This window comes from Vanessa atalanta, chromosome 9, assembly GCF_905147765.1.
Source record: "Vanessa atalanta chromosome 9, ilVanAtal1.2, whole genome shotgun sequence".
Classification (NCBI taxonomy): Eukaryota; Metazoa; Arthropoda; class Insecta; order Lepidoptera; family Nymphalidae; genus Vanessa; species Vanessa atalanta.
Genome location: NC_061879.1, coordinates 11662905 through 11690714, shown reverse-complemented (window position 1 = coordinate 11690714; position 27810 = coordinate 11662905). Strand labels below are relative to the sequence as shown.

The following is a 27810-nucleotide window of genomic DNA, read 5'->3' as shown; positions in this document are numbered from 1 at the left end:
CAGCTCACACTTGAATACATTATGATACACTTCAGATATACACGTGTATTATATAATTTATGAAAAAGGATTCTTAAAGTGACTAATATATACATTAAGCTTACAAGTTAACTCGTTCAGATTTCATCAAACCAGTCAACTGCAAGAGTTGGGGAAGTGAGAACGTGCCTGATTTCGATCTTCATAATAATTAGGATTTTTTATCTTCCATAGACTTAGTAAGTACAGATATATACATTATTTGAGTATCTACTGACTTTCTTGTATGTTCTCGCTCGAATCTACATTCGAAACTGTAGTGCGATTCTGTAAAAAAGGTACAAATATGAACTCACTTCGATACCCTGAATTAAATTTGAAAAAAAAAATTATCCCGTAACAATATGTCATATCGTGTGAAGTGAAAACTGTGAAGTGAGGTGATAGTACGACCGCTCTTGTTGACGGTTTTTAAAAAAATATTTCCGAATGAAAAATTATAAAAAAAATAATGAATTAAAAAAGCATATGTTATGAATAATTTATTTTATAGTTTAAAATATTTTTTAACGCAAAATCAGACACAATTTATTATTAACTGTCTGAACATAAAAGTACCTTTGCGTGAAATTTTGTTGAATGTAAATAATATTTAATATGTCATGCGATATAATTAAATTATCATTAAACTAATTTTGTATTTTATGAGAAGCCTTTTGATAGTAAGAACTTGAGTCATGAAAATATTTTGATTATTTATTTTGTGGCAAATGAAATCTTGATTAGCCTTCCACCGTAAGCGTCATGTACTATGTACCCTGGAAACCTCTCTAGCACGGAGGCCCACATAGATGGGCAACCGTCGGGGCATCACCGTAGCTAGCAATTAGTAAGAAGAGATGGAGCGGGAACCGCTGGTTTTAGCAGGCATGAGTTCCACATAAGCCTTATTTCGTGTGAAGAAAAAGTGCTGCGTTGTCCAGCAAGAAAAAGCCTACCTAGGCAGCCACCTATTCATCATATATTCTCCTGCCAAACAGCATCTACTTGTATTGTATTCTTAAGTTTCGGTTTGAAGGCAGTATTAGTCAGTGTAACTACAAGTACAACAAATGAAAAAACTACAAGTAAATATAATATCTTAGTTCTCAAGGTCGGTGGCGCATTGATTATACGAGGAATTTATAATATTTCTGACAGTGCCAGTGTCTATTGGCAATGGTAACAGCCAACTTTCAGGTGATTCTGCCTCTGCTATCTGATCTATCTCATCTGCCTATCTAAAAACTAATAGGAACTTTTTGAATATACATAATTATTTTATCGTCATAGTTATTCTCTTAATCACTGAAGGTCGTGTCTTTGAAAATCTATTTGATTTTAAATTAGTATGTTTTGTCGGTAATTACATTGAATTAATAATATACCCAATGTCATTTTATTATTGGAAAAGAATATTCGGAGTATATCAATTAGTAAAAAGTTGTATAATTAATGCTTAAATCTCATTGTCTTTGAATTGTTCTATATATATAATTCGACAACACACTAGAAGATTATGTTAGAGTTGGGTCTATGTCTGAAAGCCCCAACGCCCGGGGCTTGAAAGATGAATCGTCACCCTGGGGTCGTGGACCCGGCCCCGGTCCAAACTTGTAAAATCTCAATTCAAAGTATTTAGTTTTATAATAAGTAGCGTAGGTGAAACGCTCTCTGTAAATCATAACAAAGTATCAACGATACACGCTTACTTAGTGTGGATGCCACCGGAAATACATTCATGATGTCGATTCAACAAACATCCCAGCTATTGTATCCAGTGTGATTCATACTTTGCTGTAGATTAAAAAAAATATCCTTTAAAATATTTTTTTTTCCAACCAATTTGATTTAAGAATATTTTGGAATTGAGAGCTAGATTCCAAGTTTAGACTTGGCCGTTGGTGAGTAGAATTGAGTTACCCCTATCGCTATCTTAATCTAATCTAACACCTGCTACCCGAGCTTCTCTGAACCTCTGTATCCAAATTTTCATGATGATCGGTTGAGTGGTTAAGACGTTAAAGCGTAACAAACAAAGACACAACCAATATTCACTGTCGTACATAAAATTACATACATTAAATTAGTTAGGTTCATGTCGTTACGTATTTCACAAATTTTGCCTTGAGTTTATGTAAAATATTTGTTTAAGGTGACAAAATAAAATCACGTTTTATAATAATTCTCCAACCAATCAATTTTTTCAATAATTTTCGATCATATCATCATCTATTTCTTTGTTTTTTAAATATATATATATATATATATATTTATATATTATTATTTTTGCCAGTCTTAAATAGTGTGCCAAATAAAATAGTATTAATTAAAGTTTAAAAAATTATTAAACAAATAATTACCACAATCATTTTGTAAGTTAATAATAATGTAAAATAGTTTCGATTATATATAATAATGTGATATAATTAATTATGATATCCTATGACGTAGCACTGTATTGGAGGCTAGGGTTACTCGCTAACATATTATTATTATATAAAATGCTTAGGTTTTTTCTATGTCTTATTAGAGTACCGCACTATAAAAGAACTGAAATAAACGGGCCAACTTCGGTATTTAAACGAATATTTACGAATATATAATTCGGTATTTAAATGTGCGTGAAAGCCATACTAAAATTGTTCATATTTTTTTTCGACGCGTCACTAAATAATCTAAGATAAATTGTTCGTGTATTGACCGTTGTGTTTATTGCCTCAATATTCACAATTAACAGTTTTTGCGAATTCAGTTGAGACAATATTTATTTAATTCTTAGCGTCTGCTGATTCAGATTTTAAAAACTTAATTGCAACTCGCAATTGTTTTCGTCTTTGCTTTAGTATTTATGTTTAATGAAAGAACGGTTCCGGATTATTTTTTTATTGTGGCATTGTGTTCCTGGATTAGGCGCAAATTATTGTGCCAATTTCACGTAAGAGGTTTGATATAATTAGAAATAACAAAACAGAATAAGTATCTAAATTAACCATAATCAAAATTAAACAATGTCGTTATTTAATATAATTTATCTTTTTCAACTTAATGTTTGAATGATAATAATTAAAGTTTTATTCTAACTGGTAGTAGCGCCCGCGAAACTTCGCGTTTATTCAACAGGATTTTTTACGAATTTCGAAACCGAAACGAATTTCATTTTAAACTGCCAGTCGCTCTGGCGCAATCTATATTTGGCGCCAAAACTATGAAAACTTTTTGAATCGTCTATCTTTAACGCATAAAGAGATGCCTAAAGGGCGATTTCCAAAATCAAATGCAAATAGGTCAAATTTTCAAACATACTTTCATCACCTTTTTTACCATCTTGCGTAAAATATTTCAAAATATTATATAACTGCTATCTTTTACAACAGCCTTAACAGAGATTTTCATAATTCCAACATTTAAAAAATTACTGGCTCCCATTTTTTATCCTAAGTTTCATATTAGATGACGTAGATAAAAAAAAGCTTGGAATGAGTTAAGGGGAGATGCCCCTTAACTCATTCACATAAGCCTAAATACCGACTGTCATATTTCATAACAGAAATAACGAATTTCCTTACAAAATTTCATCCCCCAATTAAACGCCCTTATATTAACTTTGGAAAATCCTTTTTGCTTCGTCTCCTGCCACTAGTGCGTTATATGTCAGCCATTTTAATATTAATTGTATTAAATAATATTTGTCGAAGTTTATTTTAAAGGTTTCTCTTTTCTCGATTTCCTTATTGTTTATTATCGTATGTATCATTTATTTAATCTTCGTATTGTTTCAATGAATTTCAGATTAGATAGTTTATGTTAATCTGCCTTATTAATTATAAATTATCTTCGTATTTATATCGTAAGAGTAAGTAGCCCTCTCTACGCGAATCGTTCAGAAATTATTTATAAATCTTTACTTCTAAATGACTTCTTTGGGTAACACTCAAAGTAACTTCATTGCCCGCGCATGCGCCTGATACTCGACGTACGGTATTTCCTTCCGTTTCTATCGTAATACAACGCATATCGTTAACTGAAAATCCAATCTGAAAACAAATAATTAATTAGTACTTTTTATTATTCATAATAGGCTCCGATCACGGCTTCACAGACATTTGAGTTGAGAGGGGCGCCCCCTTAAATGCTTTAGGTAAACTTTGTGACACCTGTTCTCTGTATGTTGGCCATCTGGTGTTAAGTGAACAATAGCACCTAAAGACATTAACGCTGTCAGTGATATTAACCATTATTTACATTGTCAATGCGACAATGCCCTTGGGAACTCAGATGTTATATCCCTTGTACCCATACTAACACTGTCTCGGTTACCTTTCAAACCGGAAAACAAAGATACTAAGTATTTATATTTGGTGGCAGAATACCTGATGAGTAGATGTTACCTACCCTAGTCCTACCACCAATTGAATAGAACTATTCTGTTTCAATCTGTGTGTCGCTATATCGAACGAAAAAAATCTTTTTGGATCGTCTTTGTCGATTGAACACGTAAGCGACACATCCGCCTCTAAAGTGGCAGGAAACTCATTTGTCAGCAAAAGCATTCCCACTAACGAACGACGTCATAAAGGTTTTTTGTGAAATTCTGCCAAATCCGTTTTTCACTTCACAACTGTGACGATACCGAGTACATTTCAAAACGGAGATAAGGGTAGATTAATGAAAATACTTTCTTCTTATTTACTTAAAAACTTAAACAATACATAAAAAAAGGAATATTTTTTTTGTTTTGGAATATATTCACATGACTTATACGCAAAGGAACTACAACGTTCGTAATTCTTTCATTTTGATTCTAGAACGATAGACGAGCCATATACATATACCCTGTACAAGTTATCTTGATATTTTTGACAGATGTAAATTTCTCTGATCGACATAACTTTGTAATGACGAACATATTATTTTCTTAATTTAATGATTTTAAAAATTGTAAAAATATTTAAAAAAATACATATAATACAAAAGTTCCTAAAGATTCAAGCGTTATCCGGAAAATTTTAAGACTTTTTCTATTATATACTATTGCTAAAGTAAAATTTAAATAGAAACACTGAAAATAAAAGACGCTTGTACAATGTTACATCGGTCGAACGGTAGGGACGCGAATAACAGGTAGTAACTGCTACAAATATCGATTACAAAAACCCTTATCCTTATATTCAAACAAGCTAACTTAAACAGGGCTTTAAAGCCTAGCATTGTGTTCGATAAAGTTAAAATAAATAAATGATTAAACAAGATATGATTTTTATACCTGTAATTCTAATCCAAATTTTTCATTATAATTCGTGTCCAAGTCTAAATTGTCGCTGAATAACAGCTTCGATTCGTCTATATCTGTACAATTGCCGCATTCCCATACGCCATTTGATAATCGGGGCTGTTCCTCTGAAAAATAATATTCATAATATATAATTTTGGACTACATTTAGTACTAGTAATTTTGTGTGCGGTTGTCTAGAATAGATTGCTACGCACGCCAATGATAGTTTGAATGTTATTTTTTTATTTATATTTACAGTATTTAAGTTTTCCTGTGTTAAATTTGTTCCTGATTAATGTTGTTCCTGAATTACAAAAGTTGAGAGGTGTCAAGGGACACCCGGATGGAACGAAGTCGCGACACCACACTGCTCAATGCGAAATAGAAATGAAAATATCTGGCTTGCTTTCTATAAGAGAGAGAGAGATAGACAGAGAAACATGCGCACGCCGCACAGCTTACAATAGCAAAAAGTGTCGTTACAACTTTTCGTGAGAATTTTTTCTGTCTAGCGCCCTGTCACAACGCGCGATAAGGAACTTCGTTCCAATTATTATTATTTTACAACCAGTAGTCAGGAAGTGTAGTTAATATTTTGTGGAAAGTTTGGATACGCAACTGGTAGAATTTCAACCGCTACGCGCAGGTTTCAGCTATTAATTTATAATAACTATACGAGTTTGTATTGCAACGGCATTGTACAGCATTCATAATACTTTTTACGACAAAAATATGACAATGACAATATCACTATTTAATGCTGTTCTCCCAGCTGATGTTATCTTTATCCGCCGATCACGGAATGATGAAATTGTAAACCCAAAATAAGATCATGAAAATTCAGTGGTTACAAAAAATAATAATTACATACGTCTTTTTGGAACCCAACTTGAAAGCTGAACGGTACACCTATTTAGGATACGATTACTCTCATTGCTTACCAAATCTCTTTTTTATATTTTCTTTCCTTTTTTGTTGTGTATTAATTTTTTGTAGATTGAGTAGTATAATCTTTATTTATTTTTTAATACTGCTTATAATTGTGCAATGTCCTCAATTAAACATTTCTTTCTATCTTAACCACTGGGGCATTATATTATAAATCAAATTTATATTACCTTGAACTTCATTTTTAATTTCATATTTTTCATCATATTCAATATTCGTTTCGTAATCACCGTTAAGTAAATCATCAATAATCTTATCTATTTCGTCATCACGATCATGAAATAATAAATTGTCACCACAGATATTTACAACCGCAGTACTTAGCAGAACGAATATTAAATTCATCGCTTCACACAATTTATAAACACTTGGCCCTAATACATTAAAACAGCTACAACTCGCACAGATTATATCATTCAAAACAATAACATTATATATGCTGACAATTTAGGTTATCAAGTTCAAAGACGGCAATACGGAAACTATAAAAATTATTGCGCGAATATCTTAATTTTAATTAGTATTCAATACTAATTCTCGAATGGAACTGTTATATAATGAGTCGTGTTGTATGTTAACTATCGTGACTGACCTCTTAGCGTTGATAATAATATGTGCATATTATATTGATAATATATATTGTATATGTACATATATACATGACTTCTAACAAATGATCAAAATTTTTATGAAAGCAGGTCCGTCTTTGCCCTTAATCGTGTTTAACCTTTTTTATATTCTTGTACTTTACAAGATATTGTATTAAAATTTTCATACGTCCAAAACTGGTGTTAACATATCTTGGATAGTTTTATTACCTTGAGGTAGTTTTACTCTTATTTTTGAAAGCGCGAGGCTACTATTAGGCTGCCTATTTGTTTAATATTATATTGCACAAGACCCAAATTTTAACAAAAATATAAGATGAAAATAATACGAAAGGATAAATAAGTTAACAATAATAAAAATAAATAAATGAACTCAAATCAAGTTTTTACATTATGTTTATCTAAATTATATTTTGTTCATTTTGAAGAACTAAATATCTATACTAATATTATGTATGCAAAAGTAACTCTGTCTGTTTATATGTTACGCTTTCTGGCCAAACTTCTAATTTTTTAATTGCCGAATCCGAAGAAATTTGTCATGAAATCAAAATTAAAATATCCATTATTCAAGTAGGGTTTTACAAGCACTTTTGAATCGTCATTTAACAAACTATATTAAGTGAAGCTACCACCGGTTCGGAATGCAGCTTATACTGAGAAGAACCAGTAACTCAGTAGTTACTCTTTTTCAACATTTAAAAACACTAAGAAATAATAGTTAAATATAATTATTTACCTACATATGTATATAATACATCCTGCCTGGAAGTCAACAAATATTAGCTCAACGCTTTTTTATCATCTATATAATCTTGTATCGAATAATATACCTTCTTTACCAATGTATTTTTTACAAATGATTTGAATTTATGAATCGGTAAAGTCTGCGGAAATTTATAATAGAAACCTTGCCCCGAGAAGGATTTATTGACTATGCGGAGTTGGAAACTTGGCGTTATAAGCATATCTTTCCGTCTCCTGCACATTGAATATCACAGATTCTATCAAAGTGTTCAATGTTAATGTGAATGTACATAATATTGTTGTAAATATAATGTGACGCAACAGTGGGCATACCTACTCTGTTAAAAACACCGCAAGGGAATTGAGCTAAGCTAAGAACCACATGGAAAGTCCAAATCTATTTTTATAGATCAACCCCTAAAAGCTAAAATCCCGCGGCATAGCTCGCAAGCTATACCGCGGGCTATAGCTAGTAACAAATAAATTAGAAGGACTTGCAAATTACTGTTTGTCCAACATAAAATAAATTCACAAAATATTCACCTCTATCAAAACCAAACAATCAAAACCACAGACCGCACCAAATGTAAATTCATTTAACGCTATCGTAACCACGATGTTTGTTGCAGACAGTCACTCTGTTTGGTATAATTTTTCAAATAATAATGCCTTTGTATGGAACATCCATGTTTACTCCTCAAAATACCGCGCCTGATTTTTAATTTTTTTTTATTACACATAATTGCTATTTAAAATAGTAAGGAAATTTTGATTTTTTTTTTTTAATTATTCAATTTATTATTTTGAGTTCACTAATAAATTGTGTACAAAATATATGGAGAAAAATACTCCATCCACTAGTATAACTTAAAAAAAGGACACACTCACAGAAGTGTGAGACGTTTAAACGTTTCAATGAGATAAATAGTTTTTAATTGCATGCCAATAATAAATAACAATAAAATAATAATAATTATAATAATAAGTACAATATTTCTTTTACAACTATATATAATACTCACAAATTTAAACATTCACGATTTGTACAAACATTGTAAATTAAGATATGGTGTGATTTGATCAAATGTTGGTCAAGCATATTGGCCCACGACCTGATCCTATTTTGTTGAATCAAATTTGCCGTCCCATTTTGATTATAAGAGTGCGTTAATAAATAAAGAGTGCACAGTGTAAAAAAGAGTGTTTGTGCACACACAACTGTATAAATTATCATGTACAGTAGTTTAGTCCATGAATATATTTACCGTAGTGGGAAGCGGTCAGTTGGAAGTATTAGGTCCACATTTTAATGACATTTTATTAACAATTATCAATAAAAAAAATATCGAAAAATATTTAATCAAATAAGTGGAATTGTTATCCTGCGAAAGATTCTCCTAATTAATGTTCTTAGAAAATATTGATATGAGTGAAATCTTATCATAATGTATCTTTAGATATATAATGTACTAAAGATGCGTTCCTCATTATGCGTCTAAAGATAGGTACATAATGATGAACACAAGTGATACAATTGAAATAAATATATGTAGATTGTACCGAGAAGAAATCCGCCATAAACAGGTAATAATCACATTAAGTCAGATTTATATATCCTGGATGGAATCAATGAATACTAACTGACCTGATCCTGCGTAGAATAATATACCTCAAAATTTTTTTCACATTGGTAGGCCAACTGACAAATTGGCCACTTTAATTGGTCACCAACAACCAAAGGCATTGGCACCGAAAATATTAACCATCCTTCGAAATCACAATGCGTCTGTATTGGGACCTAAGATATTGTGTATGTATGCATGCTAAAATGTACATATATGTATGTGTGTGCCTGTATTTACACACTTAATAACAATGAATATTTTCTAAGAAAACTGATGTATTAAACCGGGCTAATACACGAGGTGATTTATGTAATGTTCTTTCAAAGTATACGTAGTCATAGTGCGAAGATTTATTGAAGTTCCTTTACAAACTTTTACGGGATTAAATTTTAACGCGAGAAGCGTTGAATTTAATTAAACTTAAACAAAGAATAGGTTAGGTTATTTTATGATCAATTCGTGATAAGACCATGAGTCCATTCCAATCCATTATTTTTTTATAGTAGAGGTAGGTGGACTTGTTGATGGACTACCTGATGGTAAGTGGTTACCAATGGCCCTAGAAATTGGCGCCGTAAGAAATTTTAATCATTCCATATATAACCATTGCACCACCAACCTTGCAAACTTATGTCACTCAGATATTACGTAACTCACTCCTCACACCATACAGCAATAACCGAGTAGTACCCACACGGTCATGCCTAAAGCCCTACTAACCATCGATAAGACCAAAAATCAACTGCTAGTTAAGATTACTCGTCAATAATTTAAAAAATATGAATGATTTATAGCGGAAAATGTTAAACAGGGCCAATGTATAAAGCCGTATTGGCCCAGCAATTAGAAGATGTGAATCGTAACCGGTGATTCCAAGGTCAGGCAAGCGTCAGTAAATTTTCATGTGGTTTCGTTTGAGGCACGAAAATTCGCGTCAGGCGAGGGCTCCATGGCAACATGTGGTGTGCAGTTCTCTTGTTTGATCTTTATTTATTTGGTAATAATTTATTTAACATAAAAGCTATTTATTTTAAATGCGGAATTTTCGCTCTACTTTGATCAAGTGTTTCCGGCATCCATCAAGTCCAAAACTAGCATCACGACTAATTACAGAAGCTCTATAATAAAAGAAATCTCGATACACACTATAGAATATAAAATGAAGACACTTAACCCGGAATAAAGTCCTGGTGAAAGTGAAATGAGATATTGTTTTTTTAGCATATCAAGTAAAGTTTAATTTAAATTATAATATTAATTCAATAATTACTCGCTCGCCCTTATCCTCCATATAAGTGAAGCACTATCTCTAGTTATTTCTTCAGTAACTTCCCGCTTGGACTTATTAGCGCTGAATTGAATATTATATCTACGATTCGAAATTTAGCATCATTTCATAAATTTAATATCCCACTTCTGAAGCTGAAGAAGTAAAAGTAATATTCTGCGTATAAATAGTTTGCACATAATAACTATATATTCATGTCAAGCTTAATATAAATTTAAATTTATAAACTTAACTTAATAAATTTAAAATAAATGTCATGTTTCGTCAATCATATTTCTCTACAGCGTTTCTTTAATGTGATGTGTTCCTATTAACATTCACATTTCTTTAATTTTATATCAATAACTTATTTGCCCGCTCATGTGGGCGTGCATGTGATTTGTATATTTCTCGAGATAAAAATAACCAATGTTTATACTGTAATCTATCTCAATGCCAAATTCCAATTAGATCCGTTAACCGTTCTTGCGTGATTGAGTAACAACTCAAACGCTCGGCGCGGCCGTTCTCAACTGATAATAGCCAACGTCATTTAATGATGAGACGAAACTTCTGAATAGGAAAGTCAGTTTATAGTAACTTACAAACTGTGGGCTGTTTGAGAATTTATAGACAGTTTTTTTTTTAAGCTCAATTTATGTTGACCCCCGAAAATACTTTTATTTTATAGCTACTATATCAACGATAAAGTAAAACAAATATAACATCAAAAGCCGAGATGGTCTAGTGGTTCAAACACTTTTTAATCGATGATTACGGGTTCAAAACCAGGCGAGCACCACTGAATTATCACGTGCTTTATTTGTGTTTATAATTCATCTCGTGTTCGGCGGTGAAGGAAAACGTCGCGAGGAAATCTGTATGTGTCTAATTTCAACGAAATTTTGCCACACGTGAATCCACCAACCCCCATTGGAGCAGAATAGTGGAATATGCTGCTTACCTTTTCCTCAAAGAGAGAGGAGCCCAGCTGTGGGAAATGTACAGGTTGTACATGTGTGATGAGCGTAACATCAAGTAAAAAGACAAAATAACAACTAATACAAGATATATCCGCAGGCAAACAATGACAAGTTAAATAGAGTAAAATAAATAGACTAAAACTAGAACTTAGATAAACACTAAATATCTAAGTATAAGTAAAATAAACGAAAGATTGTTGGAACAGTTGGAACGAAGTGACTTTTGAGATTAATTAAATGAAAATGACAAAATTACGAATGAAAACAATAACAAAAAATAAGTTCAAATTATATACGGTATAACCGTATTGAAAATATAAAACAGTCAGAGAAGCGTTCCAACAAATTGCTGCTGCAAAGGTCTCACTGCTGACCAGAAGACCTTGGAACTATGGAACTTTTGGACTAAAACCACTGCGATATTGTCTTCACCACGATCGGAGAGCCTGCAGGATGTTGTTGAAATAATGCATCCCCTTCTGTACAGTGCTCTGCTTGGCTACTGGCTTGGCACAATTCTCCTCAGATAAGTTATTATTACGATTTGTTGAATATAGTACATGCGACAGAACATCCTCCAACATTAGTAGGTTTCCTCAAGATGTTTTCGAACGAGCACCAGTTGAACTATAAACACTTACCTTTACAATAAGTAGTGCTTATTTTAGCCCCGAGGCTTGAACCCATTTGTGATAAAATTCTCCAATTTTTCATTTGTCAACCATCACTGCTCTTAAAGAAAAAATAAATAAATGTAAAATGAATGATGTAATTTCAATTTACTGAAATATAAAATAGTAAATAATTTAAATAATTAAAACGAAAATTTCGTTTACGAACAGACAAATTAATCCAAAACTGGAAATGAATAGGAACACCATAATTATATAAGTACATACCAAAAAGATCCACAAACACATATTTCATAGAAATAGCATCAAAGAATAAAGAAAATATCAAATAAACGATGACTATCAGTACTAATAATGTAAATGCAAAAGTTGCTCAGTCTGTCCGTGTTTCTTACTCTTTCACGAACCCACTTTTAATTTTATAAAGTTCCGTATGAATCCCAATAAAGGACAGACTATTTCATGCCTTGTACCTGAGACCTACTAATAAAACTCAAGCGATAACAAGTGAGCTATAAAATGAAATAAAACAATAAAAATATGTAAACCTGGCAAACAAAATGAACGGAAGTATGAAACAAGAGAAACTAATAAGGAAAAAAAATATAGTACAAAAATAGTAAAAATAACTGACTAGTCTCAAAGGAAACAGGAAAGACAATTGTCATAAACAAACGACGTAGTTATGTTTAAGGAAGACTATTTAACGAACACAAATCAATAATAACGGTTATACATAAATTCAATCGTAGAAGAAGCATGACATCAAAATAAAGATTGACGATCTCCGTGGTCGAGTAGTGTGTACACCGGTTTTCATGGGTACGCCATTCCGAGGCCGGGTTCGATTCCCGGCCGAGTCGATGTAGAAAAAGTTCATTAGTTTTCTACGTCTTGGGTCTGGGTGTCTGTGGTATCGTCGTTACTTCTGATTTCCATAACACAAGTGCTTTAGCTACTTACATTGGGATCAGAGTAATGTATGTGATGTTGTCCAATATTTATTTATTTATTATTTCCTGTATTATAAAAAAAGCCCTAATATTATATAAAATAATACGTATATATTAAATAGAATACTTCTACAGGTGATAGCCGTGAGTGGTCCGACCACTGCATATTCGGTAGTTGGGTTTCATGCAAGCCTTCTCGTAAGTTCTCATGTATTTTACCTCCAAACAGCAATATTTAGTATTCTTATGGTTCAATTTAAAAAGGTTCTGAGAGCTATGTTTAATTATACTTATCCTTTACTATTATCGCTCGTAATCAAATTTACCGACAATTTTTTCTCGAATTGTGACCAATGTACACTATGGTACTGATCTCTCGAAGGTTATGTTTCTTGTATCGTTCAATGTTCACGTGTATAATACGTAAATATTTTTTTCTGGTTCTAGAACAAATTAATATCGCGATTCAAACATTTATGTATCTATTCACTAAAAAATCAATATCACGATTCAAACATTTATATTCAATAAAAAGGCGCGCTTGTCCACGTTAAATTATTTGCTTCTTAATAATAATACTACTTAAGTAATGTAATTTATAATTTTTTGCTGTCTATACTCTTAGCCTAAGACATTTTATAAGCACGAGCGTCACTCATTTATATACGCCATACTAATTTAATATCCAAGGACGCGCCATCGTGATTGAACAGATCTATATTCTATTCCAACCATAAAAGGAGAAAAGCCAAATAAACATTTGACAGCAAATTGACGCGATATCATTGGTCGAGAGCTGTTTAATGATATTCACTACGGATTTGCGAAAAAATGGCGTTTTGAAAGACGACGAAACTGCTTTCGGAATTTTGGAAGTAAGTTTAAAATGGTTATAAGTTGTTAAGTGTATTAGTATTGTATTATAAATAAAGATAATTAATTATAAGCTGTTAGTAGTACATATTATAGCCGAGTTATTAGCAAATTGCATGCAATACGTAAAAGGTTTGTTTATCTTTATTCCTACTTTGATTGGAATAGTCTATATAGAGATTACTACGTTCGATAAAATACAGACACCAAAATTGACAGTTATCAATAACGTCTTAACTATAGTACAATGAAGTACAACAAAACGTGACATTTTACTACCAATGGCAAATATGTCCTTAACAAATTTTATAGCGGCATCCATTAAAATGCAAATTTCTTAATGAACATTATCGAGATAAATTATTCTGTCGATAAATCCTTAATTTGGTATGAACGGATTCCGATCTGTATTTTTAATTGTGACTGTGTGGGTTTAAAATATCTGTGGGTTTAAGTAATGGGGCTAGTATTGTAAAAATTCTGGATTTTTTTCCGGAAATTAGACTATTAAATTTGTTTAATAAAGAATAATTCAATATTTTTTTTTTTTTGTAAGGACCTTGTGTATCTTCGTTTATGATTCCTTCTAGAACAGAAGTTAGTTCTTACAGAAACGCCCGAATTGAATAGAAAGAGTAAAGGAAAAATATTTCAGTAGAACCTATTCATAAATATAACCAATTATTTCAATAAACTGTCAAAATTACACTTTAACAAAAATTGCTAATTCAACGACGATGATGAGCCCCTGACCGATTTCGACAACGGAAGTTACACAGAACATTATATAGTGCATAAATGTTTAAGCAAACACAGGCACCTTTTATTATCTAGTTCTCATAATCCGATGTGATACGACCGGGAAGAATTCAGACATAAGACCATCAGCTTTGGCTGTTTTCTGACACATAGGAGTGTACGTTTCACATACATTACATTATCAGCCTGTAAATATCCTACCCCTGGGAAGGCCTCCTCTCCCTTTGAGGAGAAGATTAGTATCATATTCCACCACGCTGCTCCAATGCGGGTTTGTGGAATACACATGTGGCAGAATTTCGTTGAAATTAGACATATGCAAGTTTCCTCACGATGTTTTCCTTCACCGCCCAGCACGAGATGAATTATAAACACAAATTAAGCACATGAAAATTCAGTGGTGAGTGCCTGGGTTTGAACCCGAAATCATTGGTTAAGATGTCGTCGTTCTAACCATTGGGCCATCTCGGCTCTCTTGGGTCATCTCGGCTCTCTACGAGTACGTTTGAACTAGATTTTTGCAATTATAAATCTTGGGTTTGAACCCAGGACCTCGCATGTACTGTATGATATCTAGCCACTAGACGAACGGACCAATTAATTAATTAAATTAATTTATTACACTATCACAAACAATAATCACAAAACATTCTTTATCGGATTATTTGTATTATCAATGCATATTCCAAATAATCTTAACTTATGTCTGTAATTATTTTTTTTTAAATATCGCGTTAGGTTTAACTTCACTCCGCGTCAAACCGTAAGAGGTTCTGCACCTAAGTAACTAACGGGTGAGACACATTTTTCCTTTACTTAAAACATAATACACTTAAAACAAATCAACTTATCGATTCAATAAGTTTTATTCATAAATAATAATAGTTATTTTAAGCCGGTGTGTAATTAATAATTATATTCATTATAATCTAAAAAATTTATTTGTTTGTATACATCATTTGTTATACGTGTGAATGAAATAAATGATCACAGATGAACTTATAGATTCAGTGCTGAATTCCATAGCCTATTCGTGAAAAAATGGCATCCGTTTTAAATGTTATCCGTATTTTGAGTGTGAAATTAAAGTGAACATAAGTAATGAAGTGGTATAGTGTTGTATTATAAATAATATATATTTATCAGCTTGGCAGGGAAGACATATATATATGTAAATCTATGGTTTGTTTATTTTTCCTCCTTTGATTGGAACAGATTTTAGTGTTTTGTTACCTTATCTGCCTCGTTGGTCTAGTGCTTAGCTTTTGAGGCTGCAGGGCTCAAGATAATAGGTTCACATTCTTGACTGAGATTTTTTTTTTAATTTTTCTGTTAAGACCTTTTTAATACTAGCTCGTAAATGAATAATGAATGTTTCGCGAAAAGGAAATTTTGTAAACGTCAAAAGATGTTCGATATAAGATTCACAGCAACACGATAGTATATATAAATGAATTATATGTAAAAATTAAAGATTACTGATGATTTTTTGAAGATTATTTTACATTTCTAATCAATTGCAAACCTTGAAAATATAATGCTCTTAATAATACGGTTTAAGTAATTCGATTTACAATTTTTATTTTATACGTTGACTTCGAACCTTTTTCTAAATATCGTGTACAAAGCTGAAAAATCATTGAACCATTATCAAAAACGCGGCAACATTTCACTCAAGGGGGGTTGAAAAAAATAATTAAACATTTGACAATGTTATCATCGACAATGATAACATGATGATCTCATGAAATCATGGAGAATCAAATGTTACTTTGGTATCATTTGGATTATAGCTATATTATCAGAATGATATCAAAATCAATTTCCTTTTGCAATTGTGATTTATGAAGATAATTGTGATTATGCCAACTATGATAATACTGCATGTGTGTTAGATAACTGCTTTCACATGGACGACGAAGGAGACGCTTTATATCTAATTGCTCAGTCGTTATTTCAAAATCAACATCATTTATAGAAGAGTTTTATTTTCAATTAAATGTTAGATTAATTTTAGCACAGTTCACGATAATTATTATTATCCTGAGCCGAGATGACCGAGTGGTTAGAACGCGTGCATATTAACCGATGATTTCGGTATCAAATCCAGGCAGGCACCACTGAATTTTCATGTTCTTAATTTGTGTTTATAATTCATCTCGTGCTCGGCGGTGAAGTAAAATCATCGTGAGGAAACCTGCATGTGTCTAATTTCAACGAAATTCTGCCACATGTGTATTCACCAACCCACATTGGAGCAGCGTGGTGAAATATGCTCCAAACCTTCTCCTCAAAGGGAGAGGAGGCCTTTTGCCAGCAGTGGGAAATTTACAGGCTGCTAATGTAATAAATGTAATTATTATCCTAACATGCCAAATTTATACCTTTTCCATACTTTTTAATACCACATATAACGAGTATGTTGTACGAAAAAGGGCCAGCGTCCGACAGCAGTGTGATTTTTGTCAGGTATTAACTTTTTGTATAAACATGCTGTTATATGTACCGAGTGGCATTTATTTGGTTTGCGTACTTCGTGCCATTAGATAAAACTTATATTTGTTTTATTACGCTATTTCATGGTATGTTGAGTTTCGCTCCTACCAAATAATTTTTATTTAAAATTATTACATTTCAAATTGATTCGAGACGTGCTTAAGACCAATTGAAATAGATAAAATTGTGATGTCGGGTCTTATTTCTTAAACATTTAAAAAACCTTTATAGATTGTATACGACAGTAAAATTTAATTTATTATTGAATTGGTTGGTTAACTAGACAAAAATATTCATAAGTAAATTAAAATAATATTGAGGTAAGAAGTTTTTACGAGAAATCAAAAATAAAAAGTACTCATTATGATATACAAGGGAATATCCCCCAGTGAGACGATAAACGTAATCTTATCTTATTAAATAATGCAATTATTTACGTCAATGCATGTATATTTATATCAAATTGACTCTTTGTATATATTAATCGTCAAGCTACACCTGTTTCAGAATATCAATTCTACCGAGAAGAACCTGAAAGAAACTCAATAGTTACCTCCTCTTTTTAACATATATACATATATATCTTACTAAAAATAACGAACAAACACCTTTAATGAATGGTCAAAATTTTAAATTTAATCTATTAATAATACGACTAGTGACCTGCCCACGCTTCGCACGTAAATAAAACACATATTTTTGGTGACACAAAATTTAGTTCTTGTGATATCTTCTAGAGATATTCTGTTTTAAGAGTTTTATTTCGACTTGTTAGCTAAAAAATTAGTTAGCTCTAATATGCGTGACGTAAATATAATTCATACCCCAAAGCACTCAGGAATAATGTAGCTTACTACCAGCGAAAATATTTTTAGCATTGGATCATTAGTTTAGGAGACCCCCGAAATTCAAGCAAACAAATTGAACCTCTAAATAAAATTTGTATAGATATTAATAATCTAAATTCGTCGAAAGTAATCGTAATCCCTTTCGTTCTCTCCAAAAAAGATGTCAGGTCGATATAGTTCCTCTTTGCAACACAAAATATGTCATTTCAAATGTAGATTAAGAAAGTCATGCAAACACTTGGCTTACATCGATGGGTTGAGGCTTTCTTGACATATTAGTTTCCAAGGTTGCTGGCGCGTTGGCAATATGAGAAACAAACAATATTTCTTACAGTACTAATGTCTATGGGCCATGGTCCAGTCCACCTACCGATATGACATAAAAACAAGATATTTTACAGTTTCAATAATATGAAAATAAATAGAGAGTAAAATGACCTAGTGACCTAAATTTTTCCACATTGACAAATCGGACTAGTTTGTCAGAAATGATTATATTTATGACACATGTATCTATTGATATAATAAGAGTAAATAACAGTCACTAAATGTTCTGCCAAACTAAATTCATCTCTTCTTCGAGGAGAATAAGAAGGAAGATAGATTTGGAACGTAATAAGATGTTCCTCTACTAGTAGCTTGATACAAATGTAAATGTAATTCGATATAATATATGTACAGGACATAGGTATCTATATTATATCTCATTGCAATGCAACACCTCCTATCTTTATAATTCATAAAAAAAATTATCGTCACAAGTGACGTTAATCTTTTAATGTGAGTGTTTCGTAAGAAATTTCTAATCAAAGATAATTTCAAGGCTGTCTTCTCTATTTGATTTTTTTTTCAAACATTACGAACGTTACACGACTAATATACGGCGGAAGTAACTTTATTCCAACTGGGTGTCCCATGACACCACTTTTTTAATTAATTTATATTTAAGGTGAAGGTTTGTAGCAACAATACATATATAGTATTACAATATACCATAACGGTCGAAAGCGATCCTTAAGTCAACGCGGCCTACGACCAAGGCTATCATCTTAACATCACAGTAATAAATTATATACATTTGTATGTTCTACTAATCTGTATATATATATATATATAGTATATATATATATATATATATACTTATATAATATATATAAATCAGTAGAGTATATCTGTATAGTCAATTTTTTTTGTCAAAGTTCGGCGTTAATATTTGTTTTATGACAGACTGACATCAGATTTACCATTTTTGAATTTTTTGTCTGTATATCTGTATGCCCCGCTATAACTCAAAAAACATATAATTGCGCAAATGATAGACTATATATAATACCGGTTAGCCTTATGGCAGCTATAACAAAAATTTTAATCATTAATATTGTACTTTTTCTTAAAAATATTAAGAATCATTATTCAACTGTTTTAGGTTGATGTTTGTATGGCTGTGTGTATGACTGTGTGTGTGTGTGTGTGTGAGTGCGTTTTGCGATTCAATAGGTTATTTATAACTGTCATTTTAAAAATAAAACTTACCTCCATTATTTTTCGATATTCGTGCTATTAACTATTTTTTGTTAAATGATGTTTGAGCTGTAATAATAAAAAAAAATACAAAATTTTAGAAGTTATTTAAAAAGAACTCAGCTTGTAATTTTTTGGATACGCATGAACTAATATACTCATTGAATGCGTAGTTTTTGAGGTTGAAGAAGATTATTTATTACAAAAAAGTAATCAGACCAGAACCTTTCAAATGCTTAGTTAGATTTAATAAGTAGTTTCACGGTATACGATAGAAACACAAAAAAATTTGACGTTTTTCAAATTTTTCAAATTTAGTACTGTAGGTCGGTTTCGATACGATATTTATCATAAACATAAACGATAAATCAAGTATTCTTTTCAGACGCCGAAGACATCTTAACGAGTCTTCAAAATGTACAAAACGGTCGCAGAATGCTACGAAGGGCAATCTGTTTTTCTGACTGGAGGCACCGGTTTTCTAGGAAAGGTAACTGTTATTCTCAATTATTATTTCATAATATTTAATTTATCATCATGTCGTTTCACAATACAATACAAAATGTACATCAAATACGAAGAAATAGCAATGTAATCAGAAAAAACATGGTGCGAAAGGAATTATTACTCAAACATCAATCACTTCCGACCAACGTACTCGTATATAAGACAGACAGGTTACTTAAATGTAAGCGGCTATGAACTGTACCCTATACATTAAAAAGGCTCAGTAGAAAAACCCTTACGTCGATAAAACAGATAAAAAAATACTTAAGTCTTATAGTTTCTACCCAAACTGTATTAAGTCTCTGTTTGTGAACAAACTATGTTAGTGAAAGATAAGTCAGTAATACTAAAGAAGAAACGAAAAATATATTTTAAATTCTTGGATACAGAACTGTGTACAAAATCTACTGTATATTCTGATAAATATATGTCAGAATAAGATATTTAAATTATTTGAATGATGAAAAATTTAAAAACTCGAATAAAAGTTTTTGAAGCATCTATTACTGATGTTATACGGAATAAATAATAATAATAATAAAGCCCTTTTTACTATCTTAACATACATAGAAAAGTAAAAAAATACATACTTTTATTCTGTCAAGGCATCTAGCGGGTATAGGCCTCCATAAGGAATGAATACTATTAATTAATTCAGTTAATGTATGTGGTTCTATTTTCTTATAGCCACTTTAAAACAGGAGGAGATATTCGATTCGCCTATACATATATAGTTACGTATTTTTGGGGGAAACTTTTTTGTTTATTTGTGTATTTTTATGATTCTTATTGTATTGTATTAAATAGTGTTCCAACATAAGACCATCTCAATTGAACTAATATTGGACATTGTTAATTGAAATTGATTTATTTCAGGCAAAATTTTGAAGTCGATTTTTTTTAATATGTTACATATATTAAAAAACGATAATTCAATAAAATATTTGTATGTATTGATTGTATGTTTTAGGTGATCTTAGAAAAATTACTGTACAGTTGTCCTGGATTAGACAAAGTTTACGTAATGGTCCGAGACAAGAAAAACACAGTTGCGCAGCAAAGAATCCAGAAGATTCTGGAACAGCCGGTACGTTGATAATATTTTTTTGGTTTATATTAATATTATTTAACTCACTATTTGGTGCGAACTTATAAAAAAAACAACCTTAAAATTGTGTTTTAATATTCATTGTGCGTCCGAACCTGTGACAATATTCTAGCAGTTCAAAGCCGGTTTTTCATTAAATAATATGATATATTATCTAATGAAAAGTGGGCTCGTCGTATTCCACGAATAGGGGTGAAATTTCAAAACATCTACTTTTCAGGAGTTCTTTACATAAAAACATTTTTTTATATGTAACAATATCTTTATATGTAAACGTTACTTACATTTAGACAAAAAAATACTCATTATTATTCCAAACCGTATTTTTTAATAAAATACTAGGATATAAAAAAAAATACAAATTGGTAATATTGATTCAGCGTCGATGACCTTAGATTGATGCAATAAAAAAAATCGTTTGGAATTTTTTCGGATTGAAAATTGTTGTGACGGAAATATTTGAACAATTAAGACTTAATAATTATTTTTATACACATATTATTAACTAAAGATAAATAATATGTTGTCCTCTCATCAATTGCCGTCAAAGCGGTGAAGACCGATGAACTCCTTATTTCCCCTCTCAAGACGAGAGTTGAAGACTCAGAATTCTGGCTTTGGTCGGCGTTATCTTCTAGGAATAAAGCCTCGTCGACTCCTTTCTGTAATGGTATATACTATTTAACGCAAATTATTTTTAATTATTTAGTAAATAGCTGGATTTTTTAATACGTCAATCGTAATAATATAAATAAGTTAGCTGAAATATGTGATATTATTTTTGAAATTGTTTGTTCGATTTCAGATTTTCTCGAGATTAAGAGATGAAAATCCCAAAGCCTTTGACAAAATTGTTCCAATCGTGGGCGACATTTCCGAACCTAAACTCGGACTCAACGCTCAGGATGAAGAACTTATAACTAGTAAGGTATGTAATGAAAATAATATATTTTCAAAAACAAAACAGAGTCGCGGTGATTGTCAAACAATAAAGCCTATTAAATTTACTTTTACATCTGAGTTTTAGTACCAGCAATGCTATAATCTAAGACCTGCGAATTTTTCATCTCAATTGTATAATCGTGATTATAAGGATAACTTTGAGAAATATTAAAACATTTAAAATCATCTTATATTAAAGGCCTAAAACTGACATAACTAATCAATTTTTATCGTTATGAATGCTGAGTTGTTTATAATAGTTGTAAAAATATAAGTATGCATTGTGCTACATTTGGAGTCAACAATTTTGAGGTCATTTAACGAAGAACATTCAAAGTGATCTCTGGGGAACTTAAATTTTACGGTTTTAGGTTTCGATAGTATTCCACGTTGCTGCAACAATCAAGTTCAATGAACCATTCGAAGTTGCTATGAACATTAACGTGGCCGGTACCAAACGGGTACTCGAACTCAGTCATCGCATGAAGAATATTAAGGTCAGCTTCTAAAACGTATACTGGTTCGCCAAAATTTTTTATATTTGATTTTATTGTAGCTTTTGTTTTCACAACTTTTTATTTAACCTCATCGGTTATTGTATCTGAATCTTGTCTTACTAATGAAGCTACATTTTGCTCATACTTTAAATATCTTAATTTTAAAATAACGTTTTAATATATATTTTTTCTAAAGAAATTAACTAATTTTAATCATTAGTAAAATAAGGAGTATTTACTCTTTTACTTTTTTTTAATTTTTCTTTAAATTAGGATGTTTAATTTTAAATCTTATTTTAGCCCAATTAATGTAATATTTAGATAAATATTTACAAAAACATCTTAAAGATAAATAAATTATATTTATTGTGTAAAATTTGGAATATTTTTATGTTAAAAAAAAAACGTGTCTTTTTAGGCCTTTGTCTACGTTTCAACTGCTTATTCAAATTCAGACAGAGATGTTATAGAGGAAGTCATATATCCAGCGCCAGCTTCTTTGAACGAACTGAAAAAGTTACTAGAGATTGGACTAACTGAAGAACAAGTAAAGAATCTTATAGGTAAACTTTTACTTAAAATATATATCTTAAGCCTGAAAGGTTGTTTGTCATTAAATTAAATCAACGCACACATAGATATGACACGGAACGAAATATTATACATAGTCACATTTTCACACTCAAACACACACTCTAGGTTTTAAATAGTCCTTGTATAAGAAGGAAGTAAATTCTGACACATAGTTCACACCCGTTCAAAAGTCAGAGTTGCATTACTAAGATATATAAAAATAAGGTTAACGATAAAGTTTTTATACACGATTTCGAAATTATGAATATTACTGAAACTATTATCCCCATAGGTAACAGACCCAATACGTATACATTCACGAAAGCGATTGCGGAAAACCTAATAGCTGACAATAGTGACCGCATACCGTCTGTGATAATCCGCCCATCTGTAGGTGAGTGTGAAATCACATTGATATAATTCTTCTGTACGTGAGTATGTCATTAAACTTCTTCTAACAGCTAGTCGGATTGTGATCATTCTTTTAAAAGTGTAATTCATCTCCATCATGGAGATTTCTCTCTGTACTAAGATTTTTTAAAGGATTTTTTTACAAAAACAAAAAAACATTATTTAACAAGTATAATATAGTGAATAGAAGTAATTAATTTAATTCAAATATATATTCTATTTTGATGTCAATCAATTCAAAAAAACAGGTTTTGAATGGACAGGTCAGTAAAAGTCACACAAAAAGTAGTTCCTAAAGTGTTTACTGTATTTATTTCATCTTTGCTAATTTTATATATATATATATATATATATATATATTTTGGCCTCCTCTCCCTTTGAGGAGAAGGTTTGGAGCATATTCCACCACACTGCTCCAATGCGGGTTGGTGGAATACACGTGTGGCAGAATTTCTCGGCTCTTATGTATTGTTATTATTATTTACCGAGCGATTATAATTATAAATATTGTTGACGTGAAAATGCGTCTGTGTGTACTCGTACGATTAACAGCTAGTATATTTTTACCATATAACTAAAAAGATAAAATTATTACCGCTTACGAAATATTGTTGTAATTTTTGTTAATTAATTTCAATTGTGTAATTTGGTGTCGATACAACAATTGCTTAATTAGACCAAGGCTTAGGACCTAGACCGCATTAGATATATCACGTTGTTAGATATATTATTAAAATAACATTTTTTTTTTTTAATTCGAAGACGAAGTTTATGTATATATATTTGCGTTACATATATCGTTGAATTAGATGTGAAGACTTGCGTATCTTTTTTTATTTTTTTTATTTTCTCTGAATTTTGCAGTATCATCCAGCAAAACGGAGCCTCTTGTTGGATGGATTGACAACTGGTTTGGAGCCTCCGCCCTCATGACTACAATCTCTAAGGGCTTGAACCGTGTTGTCCTCGCTCATCCTTTAAATTGTCTTGATCTCATACCAGTTGATTATGTTTCAAATTTAATAATCGTTGCTGCTTCGAAATGTGAAAGGTACTTCAGTGATTTGTCATTCATTGAACAGCTTCAGGGTATGTCAACATCAGATATAAATAGGCCTCAATTATGGTGACGTGGTTCAGAGTGTTCACGATCGAACATACTTACAAACCGTAACTATTGAATGTTACCCAGCGAGTGGGCTTGATCAAATTACTACAAATTTTAAAATTGTTTTCTTTAATTGCATCTATTTGTAAATATCCTGTCGATTTTATAACATATTTGCATATATTGAGTGTAATGTAATTATATAGAGCTGACGCAACCTTCAATTCATAGGATTTGTTTTAATTTGATGTCATAGCACACATGAAAATACAGACAGTGTTTGTCTTATTATTCAGTGAACGCGATTAAATAATTTAAATTTATTCGTTTGTTATAATCACACTATATTTTCTGTATTTATGAGGACTTAAATGTAGTTTTTGCAGGTCAAAAGATGTCGCAGTATACAATTGCAGTTCGAGTGCAGAAAATCCAATAACAATGAAACATTTGAGTGAACTTATCATTGAAGATGCTCACAAGAATAAATGTTGTAAGTAATTAATTACCTTACTTATTTTGTAGTTTAAATAAGTATTGTATATCCAATCCTTTCATCAAATTGATATTGAAAAGTTAACGTAGATATATAATATATATACATAGGTATATATATTTAGGGAGTTTAAAGTGAGTAGGTACTTATCTTCTTGCGTGGTAAACACATAGATCGTATAATATAATAATATATTTAACTGTTTTAGATGACGCACCCTTGCCATTCGTATACTTCACGCAGCATAAAATGCTGCTGTTCCTTTTAACGCTGATCCTGCAAACGATACCAGCCTATATAGGAGACATAATTTTATTGTTAATAGGAAAAAAAGCCAGGTAATAAAAATAAACAAATATTAATTCGACACAATAAATAAATTTAATTATAACCTTACGAAGCCGTACTAACGAATGAGCTCACATGGGGATATCCTCATGAGGATATCACCATATGGTGATCTCAAACTGAGGCAAGCACCACAGAATTTTCATATGCTTTAAATGAATTATATGAATCTCGTACTCGGAGGCGAAGGGAAACTGCGTTAGAAAATCTGCATGTCTTGGATAATTACATTTGTAACAATGCTAATTGTGTCATCCCACATGAGATTGGCGTGGTGGTATAGGCTACAAGTCTTCTCTTTAATTTCTTTCATTTACAGACAATTCCTTTTTACCAATAATTAAATATTCAATATTTACATTTTATTTTACTGTAGGACCATCTTTTGCAATATATTTTGTTGAACGTCTAAACTAAAATGTTTTACTAAGTAAATATACAAACTTTAGATATGGAACAATTGCGAACAACTTAGCCACAAGAACTACACGTAATTTCGGTTTAAAGTTATCAATTTATTCTATACATTTTCCTGTATTATGTTTTTTTTTATTTCATTCATAGATTCATAAAAATCCAAGCCAAAATATCGTTGGTCCGAAATACATTGGAATATTTCACATCAAATAATTGGATCATAAAGGCGTCAAAGACGAGAGCCTTAGCACAGTCTCTCTCACCAGTCGACAAAGAAACATTCCCTTGCGACCCGGCAGATATTGTGTGGGACGAATACATTCCAACTTATTGTGCGGGCATAAGAAAATTTTTATTACCAAAGAAGTAATAAAATCATGATTTGTTTAATTCTCCGAGTAATAATAATAATAGTGGTATACAAAAAGAACAATTTGTTTTTCTATTTATTATATTTAGAAAGATAAATAGATAACAAACGAGTTTTTTAATGTCGAATGTTTTATGGAAGAACCCCACTAACCTCTGTACTAGCAATATATAATTACTACGCAATGACTAGCGAGAGGATTAGTGGAAAAGAAAATAAATACTCCAGAAAGAAATGGAAAGGCAAGGAAAAGACGAGTACACACACACACACTTAAGTAAATAACTAAATGATATACTTATGCTAAATTCAAATCACAATGACAAAAGTGATGTCCATGCAAACTTTATATATGACACGTCAACTACTTTCATTAGCCTTTCAGTTAACAGCCTAGCCATTTTATTAACGCCGTTACAACAGCAACCTGAATGACATTCAGCCACTACATCTATGTTATGCTAGTAAATAATAATTTAGTTATATAAAATATCATAAATAAAACTTTAAATAAATTACTTACTTTTAAATAAATGTAGAAATTAAGTTTTTGTCAGGCAAATTTAACGGTATCATTTAATTAAAAGGCTAGGCTGGTAATTGAATGGCTAATTAATCTGCGACATGTATATAATTTTTCTATACCTATGACGATGAACAATTTTGTAGTTGCAAAATTGAGGGTGTTTGAGGGACCCCCTGAATGCTTTAAGTTGGACCCAGCAGGTGGCGATGCCATCGGGTCCAGGGTGTTTTTCTAAAAAATGTAGTCGGGACGGGCCACTATTTATTTAAGAAACTTAATTTAGTTATATATGTATATGATGACGTTGTATATATAAATGTTAAATTGTCATCATAATTAACTTAAACTTATTTATTTAAGTTTCTCGGTTTAAGTGTATTTATTTCATTTATCGTGTGATACAATTAAAGTGGAGTTATTTTGTATAATTTAATAAATTGCTATAATCTTTTTTTATTTATTTTTATTTTTATACCTACACTTACCATAAACCTCCCATAAATAATAACATGTTTCTATGTATTGAAGATGAAAAATGATTTGGTATAGCCTTAAAGTTATTAATCCAAATGATCCCAAAAAGGATAGAAAAGAAAAACTACCTGTAAATATATACTAATATTTATATTTTAACCTTTTCTGTAATATTTCTCAGTCATACTTGACATTTAGAAGTGCATACTTAAAGCAAAAGTGTTATTGTTTTGCGCAATATTCCTTTCGCTCGTAACTTTACCGTTTTATTTTAAGCTCGCATTAGTATACTTATGAAAATTACCTAAAAACAACTTATAAAATAGAAATAAAAATACAATAAAAGCGCCGCACCTTAAGTATCCTTTCCTTAATCCCATCCATATTAACTATTGAAATAATAATCGCTTAATTAAAAATTAACAACTTATAAATTTCACACTGCTGGGCTAAGCCCTTCTCTGATTTGGAAGCTTAGCT

The 27810-nt window shown here is 31.2% G+C and overlaps 2 protein-coding genes across 3 annotated transcripts; one reads left to right on the top strand and one right to left on the bottom strand.

Annotated features, from left to right (window-relative positions):
* The first annotated feature begins 89 nt into the window (after positions 1-89).
* LOC125066173 (putative fatty acyl-CoA reductase CG5065) lies at positions 90-27146 on the top strand. Of its 2 annotated transcripts, none has more exons than XM_047674128.1 (11): positions 90-218; positions 19939-20043; positions 21031-21147; positions 21974-22096; positions 22482-22607; positions 23026-23170; positions 23473-23574; positions 24456-24642; positions 25086-25192; positions 25404-25533; positions 26108-27146. In XM_047674128.1, the coding sequence occupies exons 2-11, from the start codon at positions 19969-19971 to the stop codon at positions 26328-26330; spliced, it is 1335 nt and encodes a 444-aa protein (XP_047530084.1). In that variant the 5' UTR covers positions 90-218; positions 19939-19968; the 3' UTR covers positions 26331-27146. The 2 variants fall into 2 exon arrangements, with proteins under 2 accessions (XP_047530084.1, XP_047530085.1); XM_047674129.1 differs by lacking the exon at positions 90-218 and adding an exon at positions 15435-15482.
* On the bottom strand, positions 2889-6666 carry LOC125066174. Its single transcript, XM_047674130.1, has 3 exons — positions 6412-6666; positions 5285-5418; positions 2889-4055 (listed from the first exon to the last, which is right to left on the bottom strand). Exons 1-3 carry the CDS (start codon positions 6584-6586, stop codon positions 3909-3911), a joined length of 456 nt encoding a protein of 151 aa, XP_047530086.1. The 5' UTR covers positions 6587-6666; the 3' UTR covers positions 2889-3908.
* Positions 27147-27810: the final 664 nt, after the last annotated feature.

Excerpts from the sequence above, each read along its gene's own strand:
- LOC125066174 (XM_047674130.1), bottom strand. The coding sequence starts at position 6,586 with ATGAATTTAATATTCGTTCTGCTAAGTACTGCGGTTGTAAATATCTGT. Across the intron at positions 5,419-6,411 it reads AATTAAAAATGAAGTTCAAG|AGGAACAGCCCCGATTATCA; the intron begins GTAATATAAATT and ends ATTATTTTTCAG. Across the intron at positions 4,056-5,284 it reads AATTTGGATTAGAATTACAG|ATTGGATTTTCAGTTAACGA; the intron begins GTATAAAAATCA and ends ATTTGTTTTCAG.
- LOC125066173 (XM_047674128.1), top strand. The coding sequence starts at position 19,969 with ATGTACAAAACGGTCGCAGAATGCTACGAAGGGCAATCTGTTTTTCTG. Across the intron at positions 20,044-21,030 it reads GCACCGGTTTTCTAGGAAAG|GTGATCTTAGAAAAATTACT; the intron begins GTAACTGTTATT and ends TGTATGTTTTAG. Across the intron at positions 24,643-25,085 it reads GCTGCTTCGAAATGTGAAAG|GTCAAAAGATGTCGCAGTAT; the intron begins GTACTTCAGTGA and ends TAGTTTTTGCAG.